Below are 26,719 nucleotides of genomic sequence, written 5' to 3'. Positions count from 1 at the left end.
CACCCAAATCGTGTAATTTGCGAGATCCTACAGAGATTTCAAGGTCACGTTGAAGGTTATGTCTTCATATCTTGCTTCACCTTCGATTGTGTGTCCCAGACCTTGTTAATCTCCATAGGTTTCACCCCATATTATTCATCTGACTTGTGCTTGAAAGTGTAGAAACTTTTTAACGCTAGGACCCTGGGTCTGTAGATGGGTGGGACAGAGGAAACATCTCCCTTTACAGAGGCAATGTGCTACCATATATGCTTATGACATCCTAGTAAAATTACAACCCAGGCTTGTACAGAAGGACATGGCTCCTCTGTCTCTCCCCCTGGGCCATCTGATTGATTTACTTTCCTGTTGCAGTGTAATTTTACTAGGATGTCATAAGCTTCTAAGGATGTTCCCAGTGGATATGATTATCAGGAAAGACCAGGTAGTTTGGAACTTTTCTCTCCAGAGTTGAGATGATTATGAGTGAAGCTAATGGAGGTGTTTAGGTTATGAAAGCATTTGATGAATTAGATGTTGATGGGTTGTTTTACAGTTTGGTGAGACCAAAACTACAGGATATAAATCTAAAATAGTCATCAGGAGATGTTAAACAGAGTTTAGGGGGTTTCTTCACACAAAGGATGGTGAGAATGTCAAACTCACTGCGGAAGCTATGGTTGAAGTAGAAAGCTTCAATCTATTCAAGAGAAAAATTGATTCATACATAGTAGAGAAGGGGATAGGGATACAGGAGAGGGGAAAGGGACAGGCGGCCTCATGTACTTTACTCATTTGCTCAAACGTTCGCTCACTCACTCATTGCCTTACTCCCTCCATTCCTCATTCGTTCCCTTACTCACTTGCCCACTGCCTCACACATTCACTCCCTCCCTCCCACCCTCCCACGCTCCCTCCCTCCCACCCTCACTCACTGCCTCATTCACTCACTCCCTTTCTCACTCACTGCCTCACTCACTCGCTCACTTACTCGCGAGCTTAAGATGAAGAAGACCCTTTGACACACATAATCTCATCCTCAGGACTAGTTGGGCTATGTGACCTGTTTCCATGCTGCATCATTCACTGTAATACCTTATAGAGACTTATGAATAATTTCATAAATCTTTACTTCATCCTCTATCTGTTGGGCCAATTTTCGTATCTGATTAGAAAGTTCTGTCCCTGATCCCTCTGCAAGTTTCATGAAATCCTTTACTATAGAATAGATATCCCATGCAATAATGAGTCCTGACAAAGCTGTAGCAGCCCCCAATTTGCATAACCCTGATTTGCTCATGTTTTTGAACACTGCTTTACCTGTTACTTTACCTACTGATTTACTTGCTGCTTTACCCGCTGCTTTACCCGCTGCTTTACCTACTGATTTACCTGTTACTTTACCTGCTGCTTTTCCTGCTGCTTCTTCTACTGCTTTGTTCACTGCTTGTTTTGCTGCTTTTCTTGACATTCTCGCTGTTATTGTTGCTACCATCCTTGGTGCTTTATCTACTGCTTCCCTCACTACATCTCCTACCATTTTGTTTGCTGAATCTCTTTTTGAATTGCACATTTTAGAAAGAATGTCCTTTCTTATTGTTGAGGTTTCAGCTCTACATTGTGAAACATCAATGCAGAGATGTAAGAATTGAATTGCGTTGATACACTGATTGTGGCAATTTGCCATTTTTGTACTGTCCTTTATATTGTTCCATGATTTCATCAATAGCTGTTGATAATTTCCCTTGTTTAAAAGCATCCACACCACTAGCTGCAACGTTAGTGACACCACCAACTACACCTATGCCAGCTCCCACACCCATGAGCCCCAATGATAAACCCATTGTAAAAGGAGCAGAGATTAATCCACCAATGGATAGAATTCCTCCGACAAGGCCGATTGAGGTCCCTGTAATGTTGGCTACTGTGGCATTTTGGTGAACTGTGTCAATATCGTGCGCAATATTGCACAGTCCTCTTTCGTGTTCTCTCATCCTTTTTTGCCATTCAGGAAACAGATCTTTAAAGCGTTGCACTTCTTCAATTCTCTTTTGCATCTCAGCTTCGAGGGCTTCCCTGTTAATATTATAAATACAATGATATCTGTTCTCACATAAGCACACATTGTCAGAGAAATAACAGTTTAGAACAATACATATTTTTGAGCTGAAACTTTAAAGCTTAATAAAAAAGGCCCAATATATTTGCTAAAGTGAGCAAAGCAGTGAGAGATCCAGCAATGAGAGCAGCAGAAGCCAAGAAATGATTTACAGATTTCCAAAAATAAATATTTCTTCTCAGGAGACACAGGCATTACTACTCGAGCTCCCTTCAACTTTTGCCTTTGACACTTTAGTGCACTTTCTATCTATCTTCCTTAGGCTAGTGTAAGCAACCCAAGAATTCTGGGTCGTCTTTGGTTGACCAAAGAAGATTGCAAAGGTTCATGGGTTTGTTTTCTTTGTAAAAGCTGACTATTTACACACATGTACGAAGGCCAAGGACAACGGAAAACAAGTGACAGGATGTTTATGGAACAAAGTTTTCTTCTTCAACATCATTGTGGGAAGGCAAAGAATTGTTTGAATTTTTATAAAGTCGAAAAGATGTTGACAACTGTGGATATCAGTGAAGGGATGAAACTGTCCGACTCCAAAGATGTTTTCAGTAAAGCTAAATTCCAGATATCTTGACAAGGTTGATATGTACGTCTTTACGAGGTATAAATGTAAGGATAATTCTCAATGAAGGGAGGAGAGCTGAGCTTAAAGAGAAGAGCTGAGTTTTGGATCAACCCAACCAGTTAATAAGTTGATTCCTCTATCAAAGCCGTTATATTGATCCAACCAACCATTGCAATGAACTTTACTAACCTGTCATAAGCATTAATTTGATTACTAACCCGTTGTAATATATCATCCAGAACTCTGCAGCTAATGTCCTCTCCCGTACCAGGCTCTGTGACTCCATCCCCATCCTTTACATTATATTAAATTCACTTTACAGTATATTCTGTGAAGTGCTTTGAGACGTCTAGAAGATGTCAAAAGTGCTATATCAAACGTAAGGATTATTCTTCTTCTTCTTATTATTATTATCCTCATCTGGCTCCCCATCCCTCAGAGGATCGAGTTCAAAATCCTCGTCCTTGCTTTCAAGACCCTCCATGGCCTCCTCCTACGTCTCCGACCTACTAACCCCTTATCAACCTAATCCTAAGACTTAGGGATAGGGTCACTCTGCAGGCTCCACATCTCCCACCCGGCCCGCCCCACCCTCTGGAACTCCATCCCCAATTACTTACTCTCTCCCTGCCTCTTTAATACAGTTGGAGAATTAGAAAAAGTATTCTAAAAAACGTGGCAAATTCAAAGAGAGCATATGTGGAGAAAAGGTTACCTGAACATGAGGAGCTTTAAGGAGCCACTAATGAGTGACACGCCAATTGAGACATGTGGATGAAGTTTTGCAGAATGAAGAGATAAAAGAATAAAAAAGAATAAAAAATAAAAAAGGTAAAAGAATAACCAAACTGAAGCTGCATGGATTAAAACCTTGCAGATGTCTAAATACAGATCTCTGAAATCAGAGAATTAAGAGATTTAAAAGGGTTCAAAGAAACCCTGGAAACAGAGATAAGAGAGTTGAAAGAAACTGATGTAAAAGAGTTGAAAGAAACTCAAAAGGAGCTCAAAAGAAACTGGATAAACAGGAAAAAAGACCCCAAGAGGCTGAATACCAATTGATTGATTTTAAGGATAATCTGCAAATAGAACAGTTCAAATGGAAGGGAAGAAATTGAATCTTTTAGATGTGGAGAGTATACAGTTTAGAAGTTTACACCAAATATTATCAGGTACAGGCAACTGATATTTTGAGGCAAGTGCAGGAATGGGGTGACAAGATAAATGAATGTAAGAGAAATGTTCAGCAAAATATTAAACAACTTGAACAGAATAGTGATTTACACACTGTAATTAGAGTGCAAGCAGCTCTGTCGCAAAAAGCCAGAAAAGGGGATCACATGTTGCATACCAAAAATAAATAGAAAAAAATACAAGAACAGCACACAGTTAAGAGGGGTATAATCTATACCATGACTGGACACAGTGGCTGCTGAATCAATTGATTGGAGAAGTCTAGACGATGAAGCCTATCAGTATCATGATGGAAGCGACAATGTTGAGATGGGAATTTACTGTCAAATACTGAAAAGTGAAAGCCTTGTCATTGTATCCAACCCCTCAATACAAATTGAAACCTAACCCAGATGGCGAGGATGAAGAGGTAGCTCGAGTAAAAATACCATATGACACAATGCAACTACAATGCAACTACAAGTAATGGCAAATATCATTCTCAAATTTGTTGGAAAACTGGATGCCTTTAATCATTTAATGAGGCAGAGCGCGGAGCTATACAAAATACACGTGATGTGATGATAAAGGACATTTCAGGTTACTAGTAGCGATATTGTCCACAACAATGTTTAAAACCTTATCAGTGGACATGAAATATGGGAAAGGCATTCTGCCAACTTCCAAGGAAACACCTTAAATGCCATAAGATATGATAAAGGAGATCCCAATACAGTATTGGAGCATTGCAGACAAATACCAGGAGAACATCCAAAATGTTATAAAGACAGACAATGGGAAGTATTTGAATATCGAATATTTGGTCCATAATAATCTGGATCACTTTGCAGAATAGCACAGAATGATCATTACCCATTCCTTACCACCGTACAAGTCTAGATTTGAAGAAAGCTGGGATAGGAACAATCAGTACTATGATGAGGCGTAGATCACAACAACAACAACAACAACAAGATTCTATTTATAAAGCGCCTTTCACGTCAGGAGGACGTCCCAAGGCGCTGCACAGTTGGGTCATGACCCGAGCAGGGGGGAAATGGTCAGGGTGAGGGGAGGGAAGGGAGGGAGCGAGGAGGGGGGAAATGGTCAGGGTGAGGGGAGGGAAGGGAGGGAGCGAGGAGGGGAAGAGAGTCGAGAGGGGAGCTGAAGGCTCGGTCAAAGAGAAAGGTTTTGAGACCGGCCTTGAAGGAGGAGAGGGAGGAAGCGGCGAAGGCACTGGGGGATAGAGTTCCAGAGCCTGGGGGCTGAGAGGCTGAAGGCCCGACCACCAATGGTAGGGCGATTGGGGCGGGGGACGTGGAGCAGACCGGAGCCAGAGGAACGGAGGGTACGGGCAGGTAGGTAGGGGGATAGTAGGTCAGAGAGGTAGGAGGGAGCGAGGCCGTGAATGGCCTTATAGGTGAGGATGAGGATCTTGAAATCAATCCTCTGGGGGATGGGGAGCCAGTGGAGGCGAGCGAGGGTGGGAATGATGTGGTCCCGAAGCCTGGTGCGGGACAGTACACGAGCTGCAGAGTTCTGAATGACCTGCAGCTTGTGGAGGGAGGTGGCGGGAAGGCCGGCGAGGAGAGAGTTCCCATAGTCCAGCCTTGAGGTGACAAAGGCGTGGACCAGGGTTTCAGCAGCGTGAGGGGTGAGGTAGTGCCGTAGTCTGGCGATGTTCCGGAGGTGATGGAAGGCGGTGCCAGTTGTGGTGCGGATGTGAGGGAGAAAGGACAGCTCAGGGTCGAACAAAACGCTGAGGTTCCTGATTGGCTTTGAGAGGTGGAGAGTGCAGCCTTGGATGCTGATGCTGTCAGCGCCTGAGGTGCGGAGGCGCTGACGTGAGCCAATCAGGAGGGCCTCGGTTTTTCGCACGTTGAGCTGAAGAAAGTTGTCGCTCGTCCAGGACTCGATGTCGGACAGGCAGCTGTCAGGACATCGGGGGTCGTGGAGTTGAGAGCAGAGGAGGAAAGGTAGAGTTGGGTGTCATCCGCATACATGTGGAAGTTAACTCCATGTCTGCGGATGATGTCACCAAGGGGAAGCATGTAGAGGGTGAAGAGGAGGGGACCGAGGACAGAGCCCTGAGTGACACCACATGAGACAGTACGGGGGGTGGAGGAGAAGCCATTCGTCGAGACAAAGTGAAGACGGTGGGAAAGGTAAGAGCTAAACCATTCAAGGACAGTGCCTTGAAGGTTGAGGTGGGAGGACAAGCGGTGGAGTAGGATAGCGTGGTCGACCGTGTCGAATGCTGCCGACAGGTCGAGGAGGACGAGGAGGACGAGGAGGCAGAGGGAGCCCTGGTCACAGATGGTCAGGATATCATTGGTGACCTTGAACAGGGCAGTTTCTGTGCTATGGGCAGCACGGAAACCTGACTGAAGGGGTTTGAAAAGTGAATGGGTGGAAAGGAAAGAGCGCAGTTGGGAGGCAACAACTCTTTCCAGGACCTTGGAGAGAAAGGGGAGGTTGGAGATGGGCCGGTAGCTTGATAGCTGCGACGCATCAAGGGAGGGTTTTTTCAGGGTGGGCGTGATGGTGGCAGTTTTTAAGGGAATGGTAATGAAGTGGGAGCAAGACAGGGTGAGAAAGAAAATTTAAGGAGCCATAAAGGAAACATATTGGTGGAAAATAAACTCAGAATGATGTGGAAAAATGCGGGACTCTCACAGGTTGGAAATGGAAAGCCAAATTTTCATGGCAAGAAGGAAAAAAGGGAGAAACCGTAAGTGTAAAGAAACAAGTAGTTTGATTCCGATGTGGAAAATCGAGACATATCAGTCCTCAGTATAAATCAAAGATAGAATGCCATGCTCCGGCATTGTCAATGAACCTTCAAGACCAAGGTCAACAAAGCCAACTTCCTCAACCCCACTGCTTGTCCCCTCTCCTCTTTTCAAACATGACTAAAGACCTTCCTCTTCGACCGTGCTTAGGGTCACCTCCTCTCTCCCCCCCGAACATACGTCAGGCTCTGCCATTGTTAAGCGTTCCGACACACTATTCCATGTGAAGGACGCTATATAAATCCAAGTTGTTGATGTTAGCATTAAATTCATGCAATTTAATTTACTCTTCTACCGTAAAACCACTTCAATGATAATAATAAAATATATTAATCCTTGCATTTGATATAGTGCCTTTTCACATCTTCTAGAAGTCTTAAAGCGCTTCACAGAATATACTGTAAAGTGAATTGACTGTATATTTTGTGGGCAAAACACGGCAGCATGATAACAGGAGCACTTCCTTATATGTATTACTAATAATAATCCTTGCATTTGATATAGTGCTTATCAATCAGTAAGACATCTCAAAATGCTTCACAGATTATATTAAAAAGTGGATTAACTGTATATTTTGTGGGAGAAATGTGGCAGTAAGTTGCACATAGCAGTATCCCACAAACAGTTGTGGATTGAGTGACCAATTTTTTTTAAATTGAGAGATTATTACCCCCAGAAAGCAATCCACCAATTGTCTAACAACCAGGTCCCTATTTACTGATAACTAAACAAAGGTGTGTGGAGTAAGGAAACTTGCCTAAATATTTGCCCTGCCCAGGAATCGAACCTGGGTCCTATGTTCTACTCCCTGCAGGGTCCCACAACAATATCTGACCATGATGCCTACAACCCAACCCAGACTTTGGTGAAATATAGAAAAAACACGATCAAACAGAGAGCAATGCAGAGAGATGAGAAGAAGAGATTCATTCACAAAATCAGGCAGTTTATTCAGGAACTGCCTCATATTTGTACGTACCTGTCTTCATTGCATCTTTTACTGTCTGTTAAACAATTGAGAAACAAACCATTATTGCTGGTTATTATAGAGTGAACATGACAGAATACTCATTGACCGCCATAATATTGGGGTGTTATATTATTGCATTCATTATCACTCTGTCAAATATTCTACTCTTGGCAATGTCCTTCAACAATAACTGACCGTGAGTGAACAAACTTCACCCCTCGGGTACAAAAAGTTATCAAAAAGACTAATGGGATGTTATCCTTTATCACAAGGGGGGCTGGAATATAAAGGAGAGGAAATGATGCTTCAACTATCTAATAATAATAATAATAATCCTTGCATTTGGTATAGTGCTTTTCAGGTCTTCTCAATGTCTCAAACACTTCACAGAATAGACTGTAAAGTGAATTGACGGTATATTTGTGGAGTCATGTAGCTCAGTGGTTAGAGCACTGTCAGTTATCTAGTCTTATTCAGACCCCATCTGGAGTTCAGCGTTCCGTTTTGGGTACCACTCCTCAGGAAAAATATTTTGGTTCTGGAGGGGGTGCAGCGCAGGTTCACCAGAATTATATTAGGGCTTAAAGGGCTAAATTATAAGGACATGTTGGTCTGCATTCCCTTGAGCTTAGAAGGTTGAGTGGTGATCCAATTGAGGTGTTTAAAATGAGTACGGAATTTGATAGGATTGCTACAGAGAAACTATTTCCTCTGGTGGGGGAAACTGGAACAAGGGGACATAATCCTAAAATTAGAGCTGGGCCATTTAGAAACGAAATCAGGAAGCACTTTTTCACACAAAGGGTTGTAGGCCAGAGTCCACTGATTGGAGGGAGCGGACAGGTTGGTATTGGCTGAATAAGTCACAGAGGTAGGAAAGCGGAAGGTCGTGGAGGCCTTTGACAACAAGAACGAGAATTTAGAACTCTATCCTCTCCAGCAGTGTAATCTAATTATACAGAGCTCTGAATAATATACAGCTTGTAGAGGGAAGAGCTGGGGAGCTGACAAGCAACAAGAAGCATTATAATCGAACTTGGATGTGATGAATGTATAGACAAGGGTCTTAGCAGCCTGAGGGGAGAGACACCAGGGCAATGTTACGGAAAGGCAGAATGGGTCATGGCACGGATGTGAGGAATAAAGAATAGTTGAGGGTCAAACAAGATGCCAAGGTCCTGGACTGACTCAGTGAGGTGGTGTGGCATCCTTGGAAAGTGATGCTGTCAGTGCCTGAGGTGAAAAGGCACTGATAGGAGCCAATCAGGAGGGCCTTGGTCTTGTTGACAGTCAATTGGAGAAAATTTAGCTCTCATCCAGAACTCGATGTCTGACAGACCATCCATCAGGACAGCAGTGGTCCTGGAGTCGAGGGTGGAGGCAGAGATATGTGGAAGTTGACCCCATGTCTGCGGATAACGACACCAAGAGGGAGCGTGTAGATATTGAAGGGGAGAGGACCAAAGGCAGAGCCCAGAGGGACATGGATGTGGGGGCTGGAGGAGAAGCCGTTCATGGACACAAAGTAGAAATTGTGGGAAAGATAAGATTTGAATCAGGCAAGGACAGGATCATGAAAATTTACCAAAGGAGAGGCGGGGGAGGAGGATAGAATGGTCAACAATAATAATAATCGTTGAATTTGATATAGCACCTTATCACGTCTTCGAGACATCTCAAAGTGCTTCACAGAGCACTTTGCATGTCAAAGGCAGCAGAGAAGTCAAGGAGAAAGAGAAGACAGAGGGAGTCTTGGTCATAGGTAGCCAAAGGAAGCAGGTGGTGTGTTTCATTTTGGTCATAATGTGGGAGAGGAGGGGGAGACAGGTTCGAAGGTGTGGAGGGAAGGATGGGTAGGGCCCCAGGGTGTGAGGGGGATATGGAGGGAGTAGTAATTGTAAGGGCAGAAGCAGCTGAGCGGATCCCCTTAAATTTGGTTTTGAGGAAGTCCAGCATCTCCTTGCAGTTGGCATTGGAGGATAGGATGGGTGAATCATGAAAGGGTGGTGAAGAAGAGGAGCCTGAGACTGTTGGCCTCAAAGATTATCTTGGAATATGAGAACGATTTAGCTGAGGCAAGGGCAGAATGGTAGGCTTTGATGTGGTCCAGCCAGATCTGCCAATGGACCATTGCATTGTGTTTGGTCCAAGTCACCTTGTCAGCACGCACCTGTGCCTTGAGGGAGTGGAGGTGGCTGGTGTACCGGGGGACTTGCGTGAGTAGGAGATAGTTCAGGAAATGAGGGGGACAAGGGCATCAAGAGAGGTGGAGAGGGAGTTGTGGAGGTGTTCCAATATTCCTAACTGTTCAAGTATGGAAAGAAACAATCAGAATTCCTCAGTTTGTGGTACAGAAATACTGTCCACAACACAACATTCACAGATGCTCTATCAAACAGTAAGGCTGAGCGACAAGTTGTCCAACATAGAGCATACTAACAAAAATCCTTGCATTTGATTTAACACCTTTCACATTTGGAGAATGTCTCAAAGTGCTTTAAAGGATATAAGGTAAATCAGAGTTGCTGTGTATTTTGTGGGTGAATGCAGCAGTCAATTTGTGCACAGCAATGCCACGAACAGCCGTGAAGTGAATGACTCATTTTATTTGGGGGATTGTTAGTGAGGACACCAGGAGAAACTCACTTTTCTTTTCAAATAGTTCCGTGGAATTTTACTATCCATGAACACTGGGCTAAGACAGGCACCACAGGTCAGTGACTGAATGAGGAATGGACCCCAATATGGGGGAAAAAAACATGTGTGATTGGATAAAAGGGCTGAGAATTCTTACAGTGTCAGCTTTGCCAGTCCATATCTTCAAGACACCGGATGAAGAAATGAGATCTGACACCTTCAATAGAGGAGGAAGCCATGACTCAGGTCTTCACTGAGCTGCTGACCCTGTTCATTGGGTGTTCAAAGCTGATGGAAAGGGATAGGGATCCTACTCCGGGCAGTGTATGAATGGGATTACGATAGGTGTTCGTGGCTTCTGCACAATCCAGTCATTGCTGCAGTTTGTCTGTATTTGAACATCCCTCAGCAGTTTTCATAAACTGGAAATCATCGTGAAACCTTACCTGACATGAGAAACCATGCTGCCAGAAGGACTAAGAGGAAGAGAACGATGAGATTAGACCAGGATCCTGTAACCTCAACGATCATGTTTCTGAAGAGGTAAAGGAAATCAATATTACAGGAGTGCATCTCTATTCATTCAGTCCCTCAAGCCCATTCTGCCATTCTATAAGATCATGGCTGATCTGTTCCTCCAGTCCAATTATCCACCCTTGCCCCATAAACCTTAAAACCCGATCTACCAAATTCTAGCTATATATGAAAATTCTTGTAAATTGGAATGGAAAGTGCACACTCCCTGGAGGGAGCCACCCTGCTTACAGGAGATTTCCAGTAATTCTGAAGGTTTTCACATACCTTTCCCCCCTTTCAATCCACACTTCCACACTGCCCATACCACAGAAACAGCCCTGGTCAAAGTCACTAGTGACATTCTGAACATCTGTGATCAGGGCTCCCTCTGCCTCCTTGTCCTCCTCGACCTCTCTGCTGCCTTCGACACTGTTGACCACTCTATCCTCATACACCGCCTCTCCTCTTTACTTAATCTTCGCGAACCTGCCCTTGCCTGGTTTGATTCCAATCTCTCTCACCGTCTCCACTTTTTTGCCTCTAACGGTTTCTCCTCCAGCCCCCGCACCGTCACATCTGGCGTCCCCCAGGGCTCTGTCCTTGGCCCTCTCCTCTTTAACATCTACATGCTCCCCCTTGGTGACATCATCCGCAGACATGGGGTCAACTTCCATATGTATGCAGATGACACCCAACTCTATCTTTCTCCACCCTCAACTCCAGGACCACCGCTGTCCTGACAGACTGTCTGTCGGACATGAAGTCGTGGATGAGGGGAAATTTCCAACAGTTCAATGCAGGTTGGGGGGCAGTGGGGGAGGTAACCTTATGCATGGTTGAAAAGGAACGTTTTCAGGCAAGACTTGAAAAAGGGGAGAGAGGAGGCAAGGCGGAGGGATTGAGGGAGTGTAGTCCAGAGTTTTGGGATGTAGTGGCTGAATAGAGATCCAGATAGTTAAGGCGGAGTGCGGCCACACCGGGATTTGTACATTGGGCGACAGAGAGACAATGGAGCCTGATGACATTGATGGATGCAACTTCAATTTTCTATTGTCCATTCCAGTTTTTCTGTTATATGAACAGGTTTTCTATTGTCTGGTTGGACGAGTCAGGTTGATGTTGATGATTATTCACTACAGGAAGTCAACACACCCTGAAGGGCTGAAGAGCAGCCATTTTTAGACACAGTCAGACAAAGTCAAATGAAGTGTAAAATGGTTTCTGAGGGGGTTTGATAATCTGTAACCAAACCCTATATCCATAATAGTAACAGAACACAGGCCTCAACCACACATCACACGTATCACTGTGCACTGATCAGCAATAATCTGTTACTGTTTAACCTCACAATCTGTTTCAGAATGTTAAATCCTCCAAACAAAAGGCAAAGTACTGTCGATGCTGGAAATCTGGTATAAACACAGAAGTGGCTGAAAACACACAGCTGGTCAGGCAGCATCCATGGGGAGAGGAAATTCCTCTATCCTCTGTTAAGTCCTCTATCGCATCTTTTCTCTGTCTCACCAAAAACAACCCCAATTTGTTGAGCCTCTCCTGAAACCACGGCTGCTCATAGAATTACATAGAGCATTACAGCACAGACACTGCCCATTCAGTCCATAGCCTGGTGTTTATACTCCATATAAACCTCCACTCTGATATTCATTCCCCTTGAGAATCAATGCCGTCCATAGCCTCTCTGTGGCTGTGATAATACATACACTATTCTAACTAATGAAGTAAGCACTTTCTGCTTTACAGTCAATAACTACAAAGCACAACTTAATTTGTCTTTTTATTCTCTTTTAAACCTTTAACCTACATATCCTTACGATCTCTCTGTTCCTCAACATCAGTAAAAGTTACTCCTGGTTACAGCACTAGGTGCTGAGACAATACAAATTGTTAACATTGATAGTTCAGCAACAAACAACCCATTTACCTGGTAGCCTGGGTGACCTGTGTGACTGACCGGCTGAACATGACATGCATAAAGGTGTGCGCAAATTTACAACACAACTTTCTTTCACTTTCACTTTGAGTATTTCTGTAACTAATTCACATATGAAATTATCTAATTTTATTCTAACATTGCGGCCTAGTTGTTCATTAAGGAACAGACTAATTCAGGACCTAGAATCACACAATTATACAGCACAGAAAGAGGTCTTTCGGCCCATCGTGTCTGTGTCGGCTCTTTAAAAAGAACTATGCAAATCAATCCCACTCCCCGCGCTCTCCCTATAGCCTTGCAAACTGTCCTCCCAAAATAATTGTCTATTTCTCTCTTAAAAGTTGTTATCGAAAACAGCTTTCACCACCCTTTCAGGCAAAATATTCCAGATCCGAACAACTTGCTGCGTGAAAAACTTTCTCCTCACCTCCACTCCCCTCTGTTTCTTTTAAAACTATTTTAAATCGGTGTCCTGGGGTTATCGACCCACCCGCCAGTGGAAATAGTTTCTCCTTGTTCACCCTATCGAATCCCCTCATAATTTTGAAAACTTCTATTAAGTCTCCTCTTAACCTTCTCTGCTCCAAGGAGAATAATCCCGGCTTCTCTATCCTCTCCTGATAACTGAAGTCCCACTTCCTGGTACCATCCTGGTCAATCTCCAATGCCTTGACATCCTTCCTGAAGTGTGGTGCCCAGAACTGAAAACCGTACTCTAGCTGAGACTTAACTAGTGTTTTATAAAGGTTCATCATAAATTCCTGACTTTTGTATTCTATGCCCCTATTCATGAAGCCTAGTATCCCATACGCTACTTTAACAGCTTCATCAACCTGTCCTGTTACCTTTAAAGCTTTACTTAGATGGCAACCCACATAAGTCTCTCTGTTCCTTCAATTCCTTTCAGATTGTACCATCAGTTTATATCGCCTCTCCTCATTCTTTGACCCAAAATGCATCACTTTGTATTTCCCCACATTAAACTTCATCTGCCACATGTCTGCCCATGTTACCAGTCTATCAATGTCCATTTGCAGTTTGCTACTATCGTCCTCACTGTTTACTACTTTTCCTAGCTTAGTATCATCAGGTTTGTTAGACATGATTTGTCTTTAACAAATCCGAGTTGGCTGTCCTTTATTAACCCATATTTTTCTAAGTGAGAATTTATTTTGTCCAGGATTACAGTCTCTAGAAGTTTCCCCACTACCGTAGTTAGGCTGACTGGCCTGCAGTTCCCAGGTTTATCCTTCTGGCACTTTGTGTACAGGGGAGTAACATTTGCAATGCTCCAGTACACTGGCACCACCCCGATGTCCGAGGAGGATTAAAAAAATGTGGCCAGAGCCTTCATTATTTCCACCCTTACACCCTCAGTAATCTAGGGTGCATCCAGTCCAGACCGGTTTACTTATCTACCTTGAGCACCGACAATCTCTTTGCCCCTCTTATTTCCTTTTTCAGTTCTCTTCCATACTTTCTATATTCTATTTGATGATCTTCTGTATTTTGGACCTTTTTCTGTTTATTCCCAATTTTTAATCCCAATTTCCTTATTTATCCAGGGAGGTTTGGATGCTCTATCTTTCCCCTTTGTGGAAATTATTATTTCTGTCCCCAAACTATCTCCTCCTTGAAGACTTCCCATTGCTCGTTAGCTGTTTTACCTGCCAATCTTTCTTTCAGTCCACCTTGGCTACGTCCCTTTTTAACTCACTGAAATTATCCCTCTTCCAGTTGAGTATCTTCACCTTTGATGCTCCTTGTCCATTTTCATAAGTACACTAAACCTAATGATGTTGTGATTGCTGTTGTCAACAACAACAAAATCACACTTATAGAGCTCCTTTCACGTCGGAAGGATGTCCCAAAGTGCTGAACAGTCAGGTGTCGGGGCCCGAGCATGGGGTGGGGTGGTGTAGGCGTGAGGGAAGGCATAGAGGTGAGAGGCAGACCAAAGGCACGGTCGAAGATAAGGGTCTTGAGACCGGCCTTGAAGGAGACAAGAGAAGAAGCGAGGTGAGGGGACCGTGGGATGGAGTTCCAGAGTGTGGGGCAGAGAGGTTGAAACCCCAGCCTCCGATGGTAGGGCGGGTTGGGTGGGAGACATGGAGCAGGCCGGAGCCTGATGAACGGAGGGAGCGGGCAGGTTGGTAGGGAATCAGCAGGTCAGAGAGGTAGGAGATGGCAAGGCCAAGGTGAAGACAAGTATCTTGAACTCAATGCTCTCCTACTAAAACCTGCTCCACTTGCCCCACTTCACTCCCCAGAACTAAATCCAGCACTGCTTCCTTCCTCGTTGGGCTGGAAACACATTGATCCAGAAAGTTATCCTGCACATCCTTTCCCCTCCTTGCACTGTTATTTTACCAGTGTATATTAGGATAATTGAAGTCCCCCATTATTAACATTCTATTGGTTTTGCATCTTTCTGAAGCCTGCTTGCAGATTTGCTCATTTATCTCCTTCCCATTATTTGGTGGTCTATACTATACACCTAACAGAGTAACAGATCCTTTTCTGCTCCTTAACTCTAACCAAATAGATTCTGTTTTTGGACACTCTAGCACATCGTCTTTTCCAGGTCAGTAACCGTGTCTTTAATCAATATTGCCACGCCCCCCCCCCCTCGTTTTTTGTCCTTCACTATCCCTCCTGAATACATTGTAACCAGGAATATTCAGCTCCCATTCCTGCCCTTGTTTGAGCCAGGTCTCCTTTATTGCCATACATCATAACCCCACGTGGAAACTTGAGCCTGCAGCTCACCAACCTTATTCAACACACTCTGTGCATTTATGCACATGCACTCCAAGATCGTTTTAGTTTGTTCTGCATTTCTCTCTCATCTAATCCCTCCTTTTTCTACATTATTCCTTATTACATTGTTATTCTTCTCTCCCAGCCCTCTATGTAATTTGTTTGTTGTCTCTAATGCTACATCCTGATTCCCTTCCCCCCTCAAAATTATTTTAAAACCTTCTCCACAGCATAGTTAACCTCCCTGCGAAGACGTTGGTCCCTGTTCAGGTGTAACCCATACACCTTGTACTGGTCCAAACTGTCTCAGAGCTGGTACCAATGATTCAGGAACCCTGAAGCTCTCCTTTCTGCACCATTTCTCCACCAATGCATTCATGTGTTTCATCCTGCTGTTTTGATACTCACTTGCACGAGGCACTGGGAGTAATCCAGAGATCACCACCTTTGAGGTCCTATTCTTTAGCTTTTTCTCTAGCTTCTGACACTCTCCTTGTAGGATCTCATCCCTTTTTTTCCCTACGTCATGGATCCCAACATCGACCACAACCTCTGGATGTTCCCCTTCCCCCTGTAGACATTTTCCACCCATTCCATGATGTCTTCAACCCTAACACCAGGAAGGCAACACACCATGCGAGAGTCACGTCTTGGTTGCAGAAATGCCTGTTTACTCCTTTCATCCCAATGACAATTGCATTGACACTTTTCCCTGTGTCCCCCTGTGCATCCAATTGCTTTTGACTCCCCTCCCTAGAGCTATCATCACCCTGACCGGTATTCAGTACAGAGAATCAGTTTGTGAATGCCACACTGTCAGGGGATTTCTGCATGGTCCGTTCCCTCATCCTATCATGCCAGGTGGTCAACCACCCACTCTCCATCTGAACCCTCTGTGGCTGTGGGGTGACCACCTCTTGAAATGTTCAATCCATGAACTCATCACCTCCCGTATGCTTTGTAATGACACCAGCCTTTCCTTGAGCTCAGAAACTCCAGCCGAAGACACTTCCTATACATGTGCTTGTCCAGGCCACACAAAGCATCCTGGAGTCCCCACACGGCATACATTGTGCATGCAACCTGTCTCAGCGGCCCTGACATTTTTTTATATTATTTTAATTTAACTTACATATTTTGTAATTATGCACCTCTTTGCCCATCTACATCGAATTCCCATTCTCACCAAGTTTCTTAACAGAATTCTCATTCTGTTCCATCTCACTCAGTTCCCTCCTCATGCTGCTGGGATCTCTGCTCAAGTGACGCTCTTGCAAGTCTTCTCCTTTATATAGGACTCCAACAAAAGCATACAATTTCGACTGGTCAGCAGCTTTAAAGTAGCTAATTATTTTGTTATCAACCTTTCCTTCTACACTGGTACAGTGCCCCCTCCGCTTTCAAAGCAATAGTCATCACCCTAATCACCCACCCCCACCCCACATCTCAATATCCCTCCTTGCTCTCCAGCTACTGACCCATCTCCAAACTGCCCCTGAACTCCAAGGTGTTGGATTCAGTTGTTCCCGCACAGCTTCACTCCTTCCTTTCCCATCCCTCCTTCCTTTAGTCCCTCGAATCCAGATTCTGCCCTGTCAACCGAGTCTGCGCTGGTAAACGTTGCCAACTACATTCTCTCCATTTCCAATCAGACATGTCTTCGCCCCCTTGTTTTCTTTGTCCTCTCTGCAGCTTTGACACTGTCATGTCCTCCATCATGCCCAGGCTGATTATTCCATTGCCCTGCTGGACAGACTCCCCACCTCTCCTGCCAACAGTACAGATGCCAACCTAATTTGCTTGGCAGCTCTCTTGCTTCTGAATCAGAAAGGTGTGAGGTCAAGCCTTGAGCTCAGGACTTTAAGAGTTTAGGCTGACACTCTGTTTGAGGTTCCATCCTTTAAACCAATGCCCTGTCTGCCTGTTCAGGTGATGTTAACGATCACATGGCACAAAACATAGAAAGCAAACTTAGCACAGGAGTCTACACTGACTCTCAGAGAAAAGTGTTCAATCAATCCCACTGCTCTCATCATCACTGTTTTTATAACTACAGTATCTTATATCTACAGCCTCCAGTCATTGACCCTCTGCTCATGGGAATAGTTTCTCCCTCTTGACCCTGTCAAACCCTCACCATTGCGTTCACCTATATCAGCTCCTCTCAACCCTCTCAGCTCCAGTGAAAGCCCACCTCTCCGAGCCCTGTCCCTGCAGCTCACCTCTCCTAGCCCCACCTCCCCAGCCCACCTCTCCTAGCCCCACCTCCCCAGCCCACCTCTCCGAGCTCCGCCTCCCCAGCCCACCTCTCCTAGCCCCGCCTCCCCAGCCCACCTCTCCTAGCCCCGCCTCCCCAGCCCACCTCTCCGAGCCCTGCCTCCCCAGCCCACCTCTCCTAGCCCCGCCTCCCCAGCCCACCTCTCCTAGCCCCGCCTCCCCAGCCCACCTCTCCTAGCCCCACCTCCCCAGCCCACCTCTCCTAGCCCCGCCTCCCCAGCCCACCTCTCCTAGCCCCGCCTCCCCAGCCCACCTGTACTAGACCCAGCCTCCCACCAGCTCACTTCTCCTGGAGCCCCAGCCTCCCTCTCCTAGCTCCACCTCCCATGAGCCTACCTCTCCTAGCCTTGCCTCCCCCAACCGTACCCCTCCTAGCCCTATCAAACCCCACCCACTTCTTCAATCCCCAACTCCCAAGCCCACTTCTCCTAGTGCCCCACCCCTGCTAGCCACCCTCTCCTAGTGCCCCACCTCTTGCCAGCCCACCTCTCCTAGCCCTGCCTTCTTGCCCACCTCTCCTAGCCCCGCCTCCCACTAGCCCACCTCTACTCGCCCCATCTCCCCCAGCCCACCTATCCCAGCCCTATTTCCCGTCATCCCATCTCTCCTAGATCCGCCTCCCCAGCCCACCTCTCCCAGCCCTGCTTACCATTTCCCGCCTCCCCGTGCTCACTGGCCTTAAGTAAATCCACTTTTGATTCAGTTTCAATCCCATGAGCAGAAGATAGTTTATTCGCTATCTTCTGGTTGCAGATCTCAAACAAATACAACAAATGTTGTTACTGACATTTACCGGCATTGAAAAATGCCAATAAAGGCATTGTAATTGCGCTTATCAGGAAAAAATTCCAGTTCATCGGATTGGATCTCTCCCCACATTGGTCTGGCGAAGCCGAGGATTTAGTGTACGGAGTCTCACTTTGCTCAGCCCCCAACCCACGTGTGCCGGTCGGTTATGGTAAGCACTTTGAGACATCCTCTTCATGTGAAAGCTACTAAAGAATGGCTGCTGATTCTTTTCCCAGCACTCCAGCCCCTGTGTTACCTGCACCGTTTGTCTCACAAACATCACTTGTCCTGAGTGTTTGTGTGTTCTTTTATGTATTATTTGTTCCTTTAGGTCAGTGTGGTCCAATAGGCGGCCCATGGCCGGCATCTGGCCTGAGACCATTTCCAACTTTGGACCACTCGCTGCTTCCCTCCCCACAAACCGTCCTCTCAGGGCAGCGGCAGGAGCTGGTGGTTGGGAGGAACTTGCGCAGGGAGTGGAAATAATACCCCATTTCTGCAATTTGTCATGTGACCCCTGAGTGGCCATTTTCTGCTGCCAGAGTCGCTCAGCTGAGTGACAGAGAGAGAGAGGGAGGGGGGACAGAGGGGAGGGAGAGAGAGAGGAGAGTGGTGGGGGCGGGGAGAGAGGGAGTGGGGATAGAAGGGAGGGAGAGAGAGGAGGGGAGAGAGAGAGAAGGGGAGAGAGTGGGGGAGGCAGGATAGAGGGAAGACAGAGAGGAGAGGGGGTTAGAGAGAGGAGAGGGGAGAGAGAGGGTGGGGGGGGATAGAGGGGAAGGAGAGAGAGAGAAGGGATACAGATGGGAGGGAGAGAGAGAGAGAGGGATAGAGGGGAGAGAGGGATAGAGGGGAACAGAGGGAAGGGGATAGAGGGGAGAGAGAGAGGAGAGAAGAGATGGGGAGAAGGGGGGAGAAAGAGGGAGAGGGGGAGAGAGAGAGGACGTTGGGGAGGGGGAGCGAGGGGACAGAGCGAGAGAGAAGAGGGGCGGAGAGAAAGAGTGGGGGTGCTAGTGAGGTGGAGAGGGGAAGGGAGATTAGGAGAGAGTGGATGTGGGGAGGGGAGGGGTGGGGGGAGAGAGTGGGGGAGAAGGAGAGAGTGGAGGGGGTAGCGAGAATAGGGAGAGAGAGTGGTGGGGAGAGAAGGAGAGAGGGGAGGGGATAGTGAGGGAAGGGGAGAGAGTGAAGGGGGAGAGGAGAGAGGGGAGGGGTTAGCGAGGGGAGGGGGAGAGAGAGTGGAGGGGAGAGGAGAGAGGGGAGGGTAGCGAGGGGAGGGGGAGAGAGAGGGAGGGGAAGAGAGAAAGGGAGGGGGAGAGAGGGGGAAGGGAGGAGAGAGGGGAACCGAGCGAGAGGGGAGGGGGGAGAGAGAGAGGAGGGGGACAGAGAAGGGAGGGTGGAGAGAGAAGGGAGGGGGAGAGTGGGGAGGGGGCACAAATGAGAGAGGACAGAGAAAGTGATTGAGAGGAGAAGAGAGTGATTGACAGAGAGATAGAGAGAGAGAGAGAGATCATGAGGGAGAGAGGGAAAAAGAAATAGAGAGGGGGAGAGAGAGAAACCTAAAGACTGAGAGAGCAGAGAGAGGAGAATTGAGGAGAGACGATTGGAGTGGGGGGTGTGTGGGGGAGAACGAGGTCAGATATCAAGTGAAGAGACGTGCAGTTCCCTCAGAGAAAACTCCCTCTTTCCCCAGTGAGAAACTTCTCTTTGTCCTTCATCCTTCCCCCACCTCCCCCCGCCCTGACCCCATCTCACCGCTCAGCCAATCCTTTGCCCAACAAACACCAACTTTCTTCATGTCCCCCCACCCCATCTGCCCCATCATTGCCATTTTCATGGAGGCCTGTACCTCAGTGGTTGGAACACTCGCCTCACAAGCGAGAGGCTTGGGTTCGATTGCCGGCAGGTCGAAACTTTGGGCAAGTTTCCTTACTCCACACGCCTGATAATAATCCCTCAAGCCAAAAAATAATAAATTGGTCACTTCAATCCATGTGGTTTGTGGGACACTGCTGTGTGTAATTGGCTGCCGCATTTTGCACAAATATATAGTCAATTCACTTTGCAGTATACTCTGTGAAGCGCTTTAAGATGTCTGGACAATGTGAAAAGTGCTATATCAAATGCAAGGATTTTTATTATTATTATTATTTTGCCCCCTCTCTCTGGAGTTCCATTCCCAGATTCTCTCCAACTCGATCCCTCCCTCCCTTCTTTCAAGCCATGTCAAGACCCAACTCTTTGACCACGCTTTCGATCATCTTTTCCCCTCCCTGCCCACCTCCCTTGGCTCCCACCCCCAGCTCAGGTGCCCAACCAATAGTGTTGAGCGTTTTAGACGTTCTTTCAACGTGAAAAGTGTGCTGTGTAAATGTTATGTTCCCCTCACTGAGTGAAACTGCACTAATGAGAATATGCACATGATGACAGGTAATCTCAATGCCTTATTGTGTAACAAAGGGATGCTTTCATCAACATCCTTTGCACTACCAGACAATAATCTGTTTGTATCTCTCCCTCCATCCTTGATCTTTACAGAGACTCGAGAAGCACCGTATAGAAAACTCAACAGTGTTTTACTGGTCCTTAAACCCTATGCCTAATTTACACGAACCAGAATATGACAAATGTCGCAATATTCAGAAATAGAAAATAGCCTGACACTAAACTGTGACACCAGCATCTCTATTCAAAGTTAATTTACAAAGACAAAACAACCCTGACCTGGAGGCGAAGCTCTTGGGTCAGGTATGTACTTCCTTAATGACATACAAGGCGAAGAGTAACCCTGAGTTCAGCAAGCCCCCTTCTTTTATATGTCCTAACGCTGACCCTTCCAATGTATCTCATCCATTTTCTATCCATCTTCCATCTCCTTCCCTTTCAGTGTATCAGTAGGTCCCCTCTAGGACCCACGTGATCCTTTCCTGTCTTTTTTTCAGTGACTCACCCAGGTCACAGACTTTGGGTCACCAAGGCTGTCCTTACTGATTGAAAATTAGATTTTGGTCCCTAGACATTAAAGGCGCTTAAAGCAAAAGCGTCTTGCTTTGCACAAAATCTCAATATGTACAGAATATCTACATTAATAACCCAATAAAAGAGGTAAACAAGGTGACCATGAGAGGGTACTGGCTTGTCCCTAACCTCCTTGGCTCACCATCAATGAGTGTAATTTCAACATATCTGTCTGTCTGCCTCCACTCTCTGGAACACCATCTCATAGTCCTTCTGACTGCCTCCCTCCTTCTCCTCTTTCAAGGTCCATCTAAAGACCCTCCTCTTTGACCATACCTTTGGTCATCCCTCCCTTCCCCACTTCCCTCAGCTCTTTGCCCAGCTAGGAAAGTTAAGAGCCTGAAATATCCTTCCAACATGAAAGGCGTTATATAAATGTAAATTTATATTGTATTGCACTTGTGACAGTAAGTGTCAGCCTAACCTATTCATTTTTAATATATTCTGTGAAGCGCTTTGAGACTTCTCAAAGACATGATAAGGCACTATATCAAATGCAAGGATTATTATTATTATAATTATATTATTATCAGCCAATGTCAGCTTCCTGCAGCGGTCAGGAGCAGAAGCCTGGCTGGTTTAACCTCCTTGTCCCACAGACACTCATGTCAATTAGTAGCCAAACTGCTGCACATTGATTGATTTATTGAAATAATTCATATTAAATGCAAGGATTATTATACTGATTTAATTTTTCTTTTGAAAACGTTTATAAACCTCTTCACATGCTCGTATCTCATCCTCCATCATATCAGCCGCTTCTCGTATCTGCTTAGCAACTCCTGTCTTGTTAAGGTTAAGGGAGAGAAATTGTTTGCTCCAGAGTAGACATTACAGAGTCCTGACAGCCCTCCTGTCGCAGCCCTGAACATTACTATCATCAGTTTGGTCGCTGCTGAGATAACTGTGGGAAAAGCACGCCAGTGCTTGGGGAATATCTCAAAGACAAGACTCAATGCACCTTCTCTTAATATTTCATCATTAAAGAACAGTTTCGCACTGTAGAGCTTCATCAATAGACCTGACATTTCTCTGCTGTCCTTTTTATAACGTTCTATGATTCTATGAACTCTTTTCAGTTTGTCTGTCTGTGTAACACCCACGTGTCTAGTCACATCATCCTCAGCTACACCCTTCCTGCCTCCCAGGGCCACAAGCACCAACCTCGTGCTCAGTGAGAAAGGGGCAATAATTATTGCTGTAATGGAGAGTTGCACTCTACTACACACAGTAATATTCACTGTGGGGTCTTGTTTGGGATAATTGACGATGTCGTCTGCAATCTCTCGCAATCCTCTCACGTGTCCTCTCATCCATTCTCTCCAGACCGGGAAATAGTTTTCAAAAGTTTCAATTATCTTTTCCAGAACAACTTTGTTCTCTTTCCTGTTAATGAGATAAAAAGCCAATCAGACAGAGCCATGTGACAACAAGTGATTCATTCACAATATCCGGCAGTGTATTCAGCAGCTGCCTCACATCTGTACGTACCTGTACTCGTTGTCACTGACTGTATCTGTTGAACAAGGGAGAAACAGGAGCCATTATCACTGGTTATTATCTGGTACCAACAGAGAGAACAGACACAATCCTGACTGATACAGTGACCACACAGGAGGGAATGTCCTCACCACTCGCGGGTAAACAAAGCGTTCTCCCCTCGGCAGCGACAGGAGCAGAGCAGCAATGTGGCAGCTCTACTGCTGTCAAGGTTTGGCTTCTTTCCTGACAAACACAGTGGGTCACACAGGAGCCGCGAGTGGGGAACACTCAGCATTGATGATATTGTGCAGGAGTTTCACCCGAATTTACTTTACAAGTTTCCTTATTCCACACACGTGTTTACCTCGCAGTAAGTAGGAACCCGGTTGTAATTTGATTGGTCGCTCAATCCACGACTATTTGTGGCTCACTGCTGTGTGCATTTTGTGTGCACGTTTTGCCCATAAAAACACAGTCAATCCACTTTATAATATATCCTGTGAAGCGATCCACCAATCGGGCTCCGCCACTGTTAAACACTCCGAGATGCCGTGCGGGGTGAAGAGCTCTATATAAATGCAAATTGTTGTTGTTTGAATGACTTGATAAGGCACTATATCAAAAGCAAGGATTATTATTATTCTTTCAGAGTGTACAGAATTTGGCAAATTGTTGAAGTTGGTTCTAACTTTGAAGCCCATTTTTTCAGTTCTTAAAATAACTTATAGCAACAAGAACAATAAATGATATTTGTATTGTGCCTTTCACATCAGGAGGATGTCCCAAACCGCTGGAAACCCAGCTTCAAAATTAAAGCCCGGGATTAAGAATTTGACAAATTGTGAGCACTCAGAATTTCTGTGTTAAGAGAAAATATTTAGCCCCAAGGCAGGAATTTCTACCCAGTCACTTCTCTCCTCCTAATGTTACAGTGTTACACATCTCTCCCCACACACACACACACGAACACACAGGATTTACTGTAAAGTGTATTGACTGTGCATTTTGTAGGCAAAAGTGGCTACCAATTTGTTCACAGCAATATCCCACAAGTGAATAACTAATTTTTTCTGGGGCATTGTTTTCCTGACCCTGAGAAATTCTTTGCCTTTTCAAACAGTGCCAGTGGAATTTAAACATCCACCTGAACATGGCACAGATAGACCTCGGTTTAATGTCTCAACTAAAAGGTAGCACATCCGACATTGCAGTGCTCTCCCCAACCCTGCGCTGCTCTCGAGTTTCAAACCCGGATGATGAACTCAAAGTCCTGATGTGAGCTACAATCCACAAAGTTCTGAGTTAGAGTTGAGAATACTTTCAAACGAACGGTTTCTCTCCCCTCACATGTAAAGTGCAATCCCTTCTCTTCTGCACACACATAAGAAGATTTATTTTGGTCAGATGTACTCTGCTATCTTCCTGCACCCACCATGAATATTACATCACTGAACCCTGCCTCAGCTGTGCTGTACATTGAAATAGTTGCTGTACCTTCCAGATGTTTATAAACGTCTTCATACGCCATCACTTCATCCTCCAGCACTTTAGCCACACCGTCAATGTGTTTAGCAATATCTGCCCTGGCTCCATGGTTGAGATTATGACGAATGTTTGCTCTGGAGATGAGAGACAACATGAAAGGCAGCCTTGTCTGAGCTGCTGGCCCGGCCCTGGATGTCACCGACACCTGTTTGCTTATTGTTTCAGCCACAGCAGCAAATACAGCCAAGTGTTCAGTGAGACTCTCAGCTCCACCAGGAAATGCGGTTTCTGATTTCTCACCATAACGTTTCAAGATCCGAACTGCTCGTGAGAGTTCATGTAACACTCTGCCATTTCTCTGCTGTCATTTGTATATTGCTCAATGATATCATTAACCCTTTTGCGTCTCTGTGTTTGGGTAACAATGTCCGTGTCACAAGCTGCAGTGTTGTCAGCCCCACCAGCCACACTCTGGCCGACTCCCACTCTCGTGCCTGGTTTGTGAATCGAGTATATATCGTATGCGATCTCTCGTAGGTCTCTGATGTAGCTGATCATCCACACTCTCCACACAGGGAACAAGGTGACAAAATCCTTCACATCCTGCTTCCTCTGTTTAACTTCAGCTTCAAACGCTTTCCTGTTAGGACAAACAAGTGTATAAGGAAGAGATAAGGAAGGTGACCAGTAAGGGACCAACGATCGTAATTGGTGATTTTAGAAATTAATTGGGATACTGATAATAAATCGAAGCTCTCGCAACAATGCTCTGTGGTTATGAGTAGATCAAACCAGATGTTAGAATGTATCAAAAGGTAATAATAATGAAAATAATAATCCTTACATTTGCTATAGCTCTTTCTCAATTCTTCAACACATTTCAAAGCACTTTACAGAATATACTGTAAATTGAATTTAGTGTGTATTTTGTGGATGAATTGCAGCAGCCAATTGCGCACAGCAGTGTCCCACAAACAATAGTGGATTTTTTGTTAAGGAATTATTATTCCCGGAAAAGTGATCCACCAATCAACTAACAACCGGGTTCCTACTTAATGCTAGATAAACAGAGGAGTGTGAGTAAGGAAACTTGCCCAACATTTTGACCTGCCGGGAATCAAACCCAGGTCCTCTAGCTCGCGAAGTGAGTGCTGTAACCACTGAGCTACAGGACTCCAAGAACTCCAAGAATAGCAAGCTGAAATAGCGGGATAATCCTGTCACTGTATACATCATTGGTGAGACTATACTTGGAGTATACTGTGTACAATTCTGGTCACCGAAGTACAAAAATATATGGGAGAAATTGAGAGGATACAGTGGAGGGCAACTAGAATGGTTGGGGGAATGGATGGGCTCAATGGATTAAGAGGACAACAAGACAACAATAACAAAATTACATTTGTATAGCGCCTTTCACATGGCGAGGACATCCCAAGGCGCTGGACAATCAGTTTTTCGGACCTGAGCTGGGGGTCGGGATTGGGGAGGCTGGAGGGCAGAGGGGAAGCATGGTGATCGAAAGCATGGTTGAAGAAGACGGTCTTGAGATGGATCTTGAAGGAGGCAAGGAAGGGGGCGAGGTAGAGGGACTGCAAAATGGAATTTCAGAGGGCAGGGTCAGAGTGACTGAAGGCTCACCTGTCAATGGTTGGGTGGGCGAGGCGAGGGAAGTGAAGCAGGCCAGAGCCCACTGAGCAGAGGGAGCGAGCAGGTTGGTATATGGTAAGGAGGTCTCAGAGGTAGGGGGGCGCAAGGCCATGAAGGGCTTTGAAGGTGAAAAACAGGATCTTGAGCTGTATCCTTTGTGTGATGAGATGCCATTGGAGTCGGGCGAGGTTGGGGGTGAAAGGGTCACAGAGGATGGTGCAGGAGAGGACACGGGCTGCAGCGTTCTGGATGATCTGCAGATTATGGAGGCAGGAGTTGGGGAAGCTGACAAGGAGGGACTTTGAATAGTCAAGCTTGGATGTTATGAATGCGAGTATGTGGGTTTCGGCGGCCTGTGGTGTGAGACAGTGGCAGAGCCGGGCAATGTTACAGAGATGGGGGAAGGCAGAGCAGGTCATGGCATGGATGTGGGGTAGAAAGTACACTTGAGGGTCAAACAAGACACCAGGGCACCAGACTGGCTTATTAAGATGGATAGTGATGCTGTCAGCGCCTAAGGTGTTGAGGCATTGACAGGAGCTAATCAGGAGAGCTTCAT

At 45.7% G+C, this 26,719-nt stretch overlaps 1 protein-coding gene across 1 annotated transcript; it reads right to left on the bottom strand.

The window, feature by feature from the left end:
• Positions 1-949: 949 nt before the first annotated feature.
• On the bottom strand, positions 950-24,664 carry LOC121849761. Its single transcript, XM_042338360.1, has 6 exons — positions 24,520-24,664; positions 23,035-23,059; positions 12,694-12,726; positions 10,682-10,770; positions 7,608-7,632; positions 950-2,055 (listed from the first exon to the last, which is right to left on the bottom strand). Exons 1-6 carry the CDS (start codon positions 24,662-24,664, stop codon positions 1,608-1,610), a joined length of 765 nt encoding a protein of 254 aa, XP_042194294.1. The 3' UTR covers positions 950-1,607.
• Between the last annotated feature and the right edge of the window lie 2,055 nt (positions 24,665-26,719).

The sequence above is a fragment of the Callorhinchus milii genome, unplaced genomic scaffold, assembly GCF_018977255.1.
Source record: "Callorhinchus milii isolate IMCB2004 unplaced genomic scaffold, IMCB_Cmil_1.0 Scaffold1, whole genome shotgun sequence".
Classification (NCBI taxonomy): Eukaryota; Metazoa; Chordata; class Chondrichthyes; order Chimaeriformes; family Callorhinchidae; genus Callorhinchus; species Callorhinchus milii.
The sequence above is the reverse complement of the archived record's forward strand: the minus strand, read 5'-3'. Positions and strand labels throughout refer to the sequence as shown.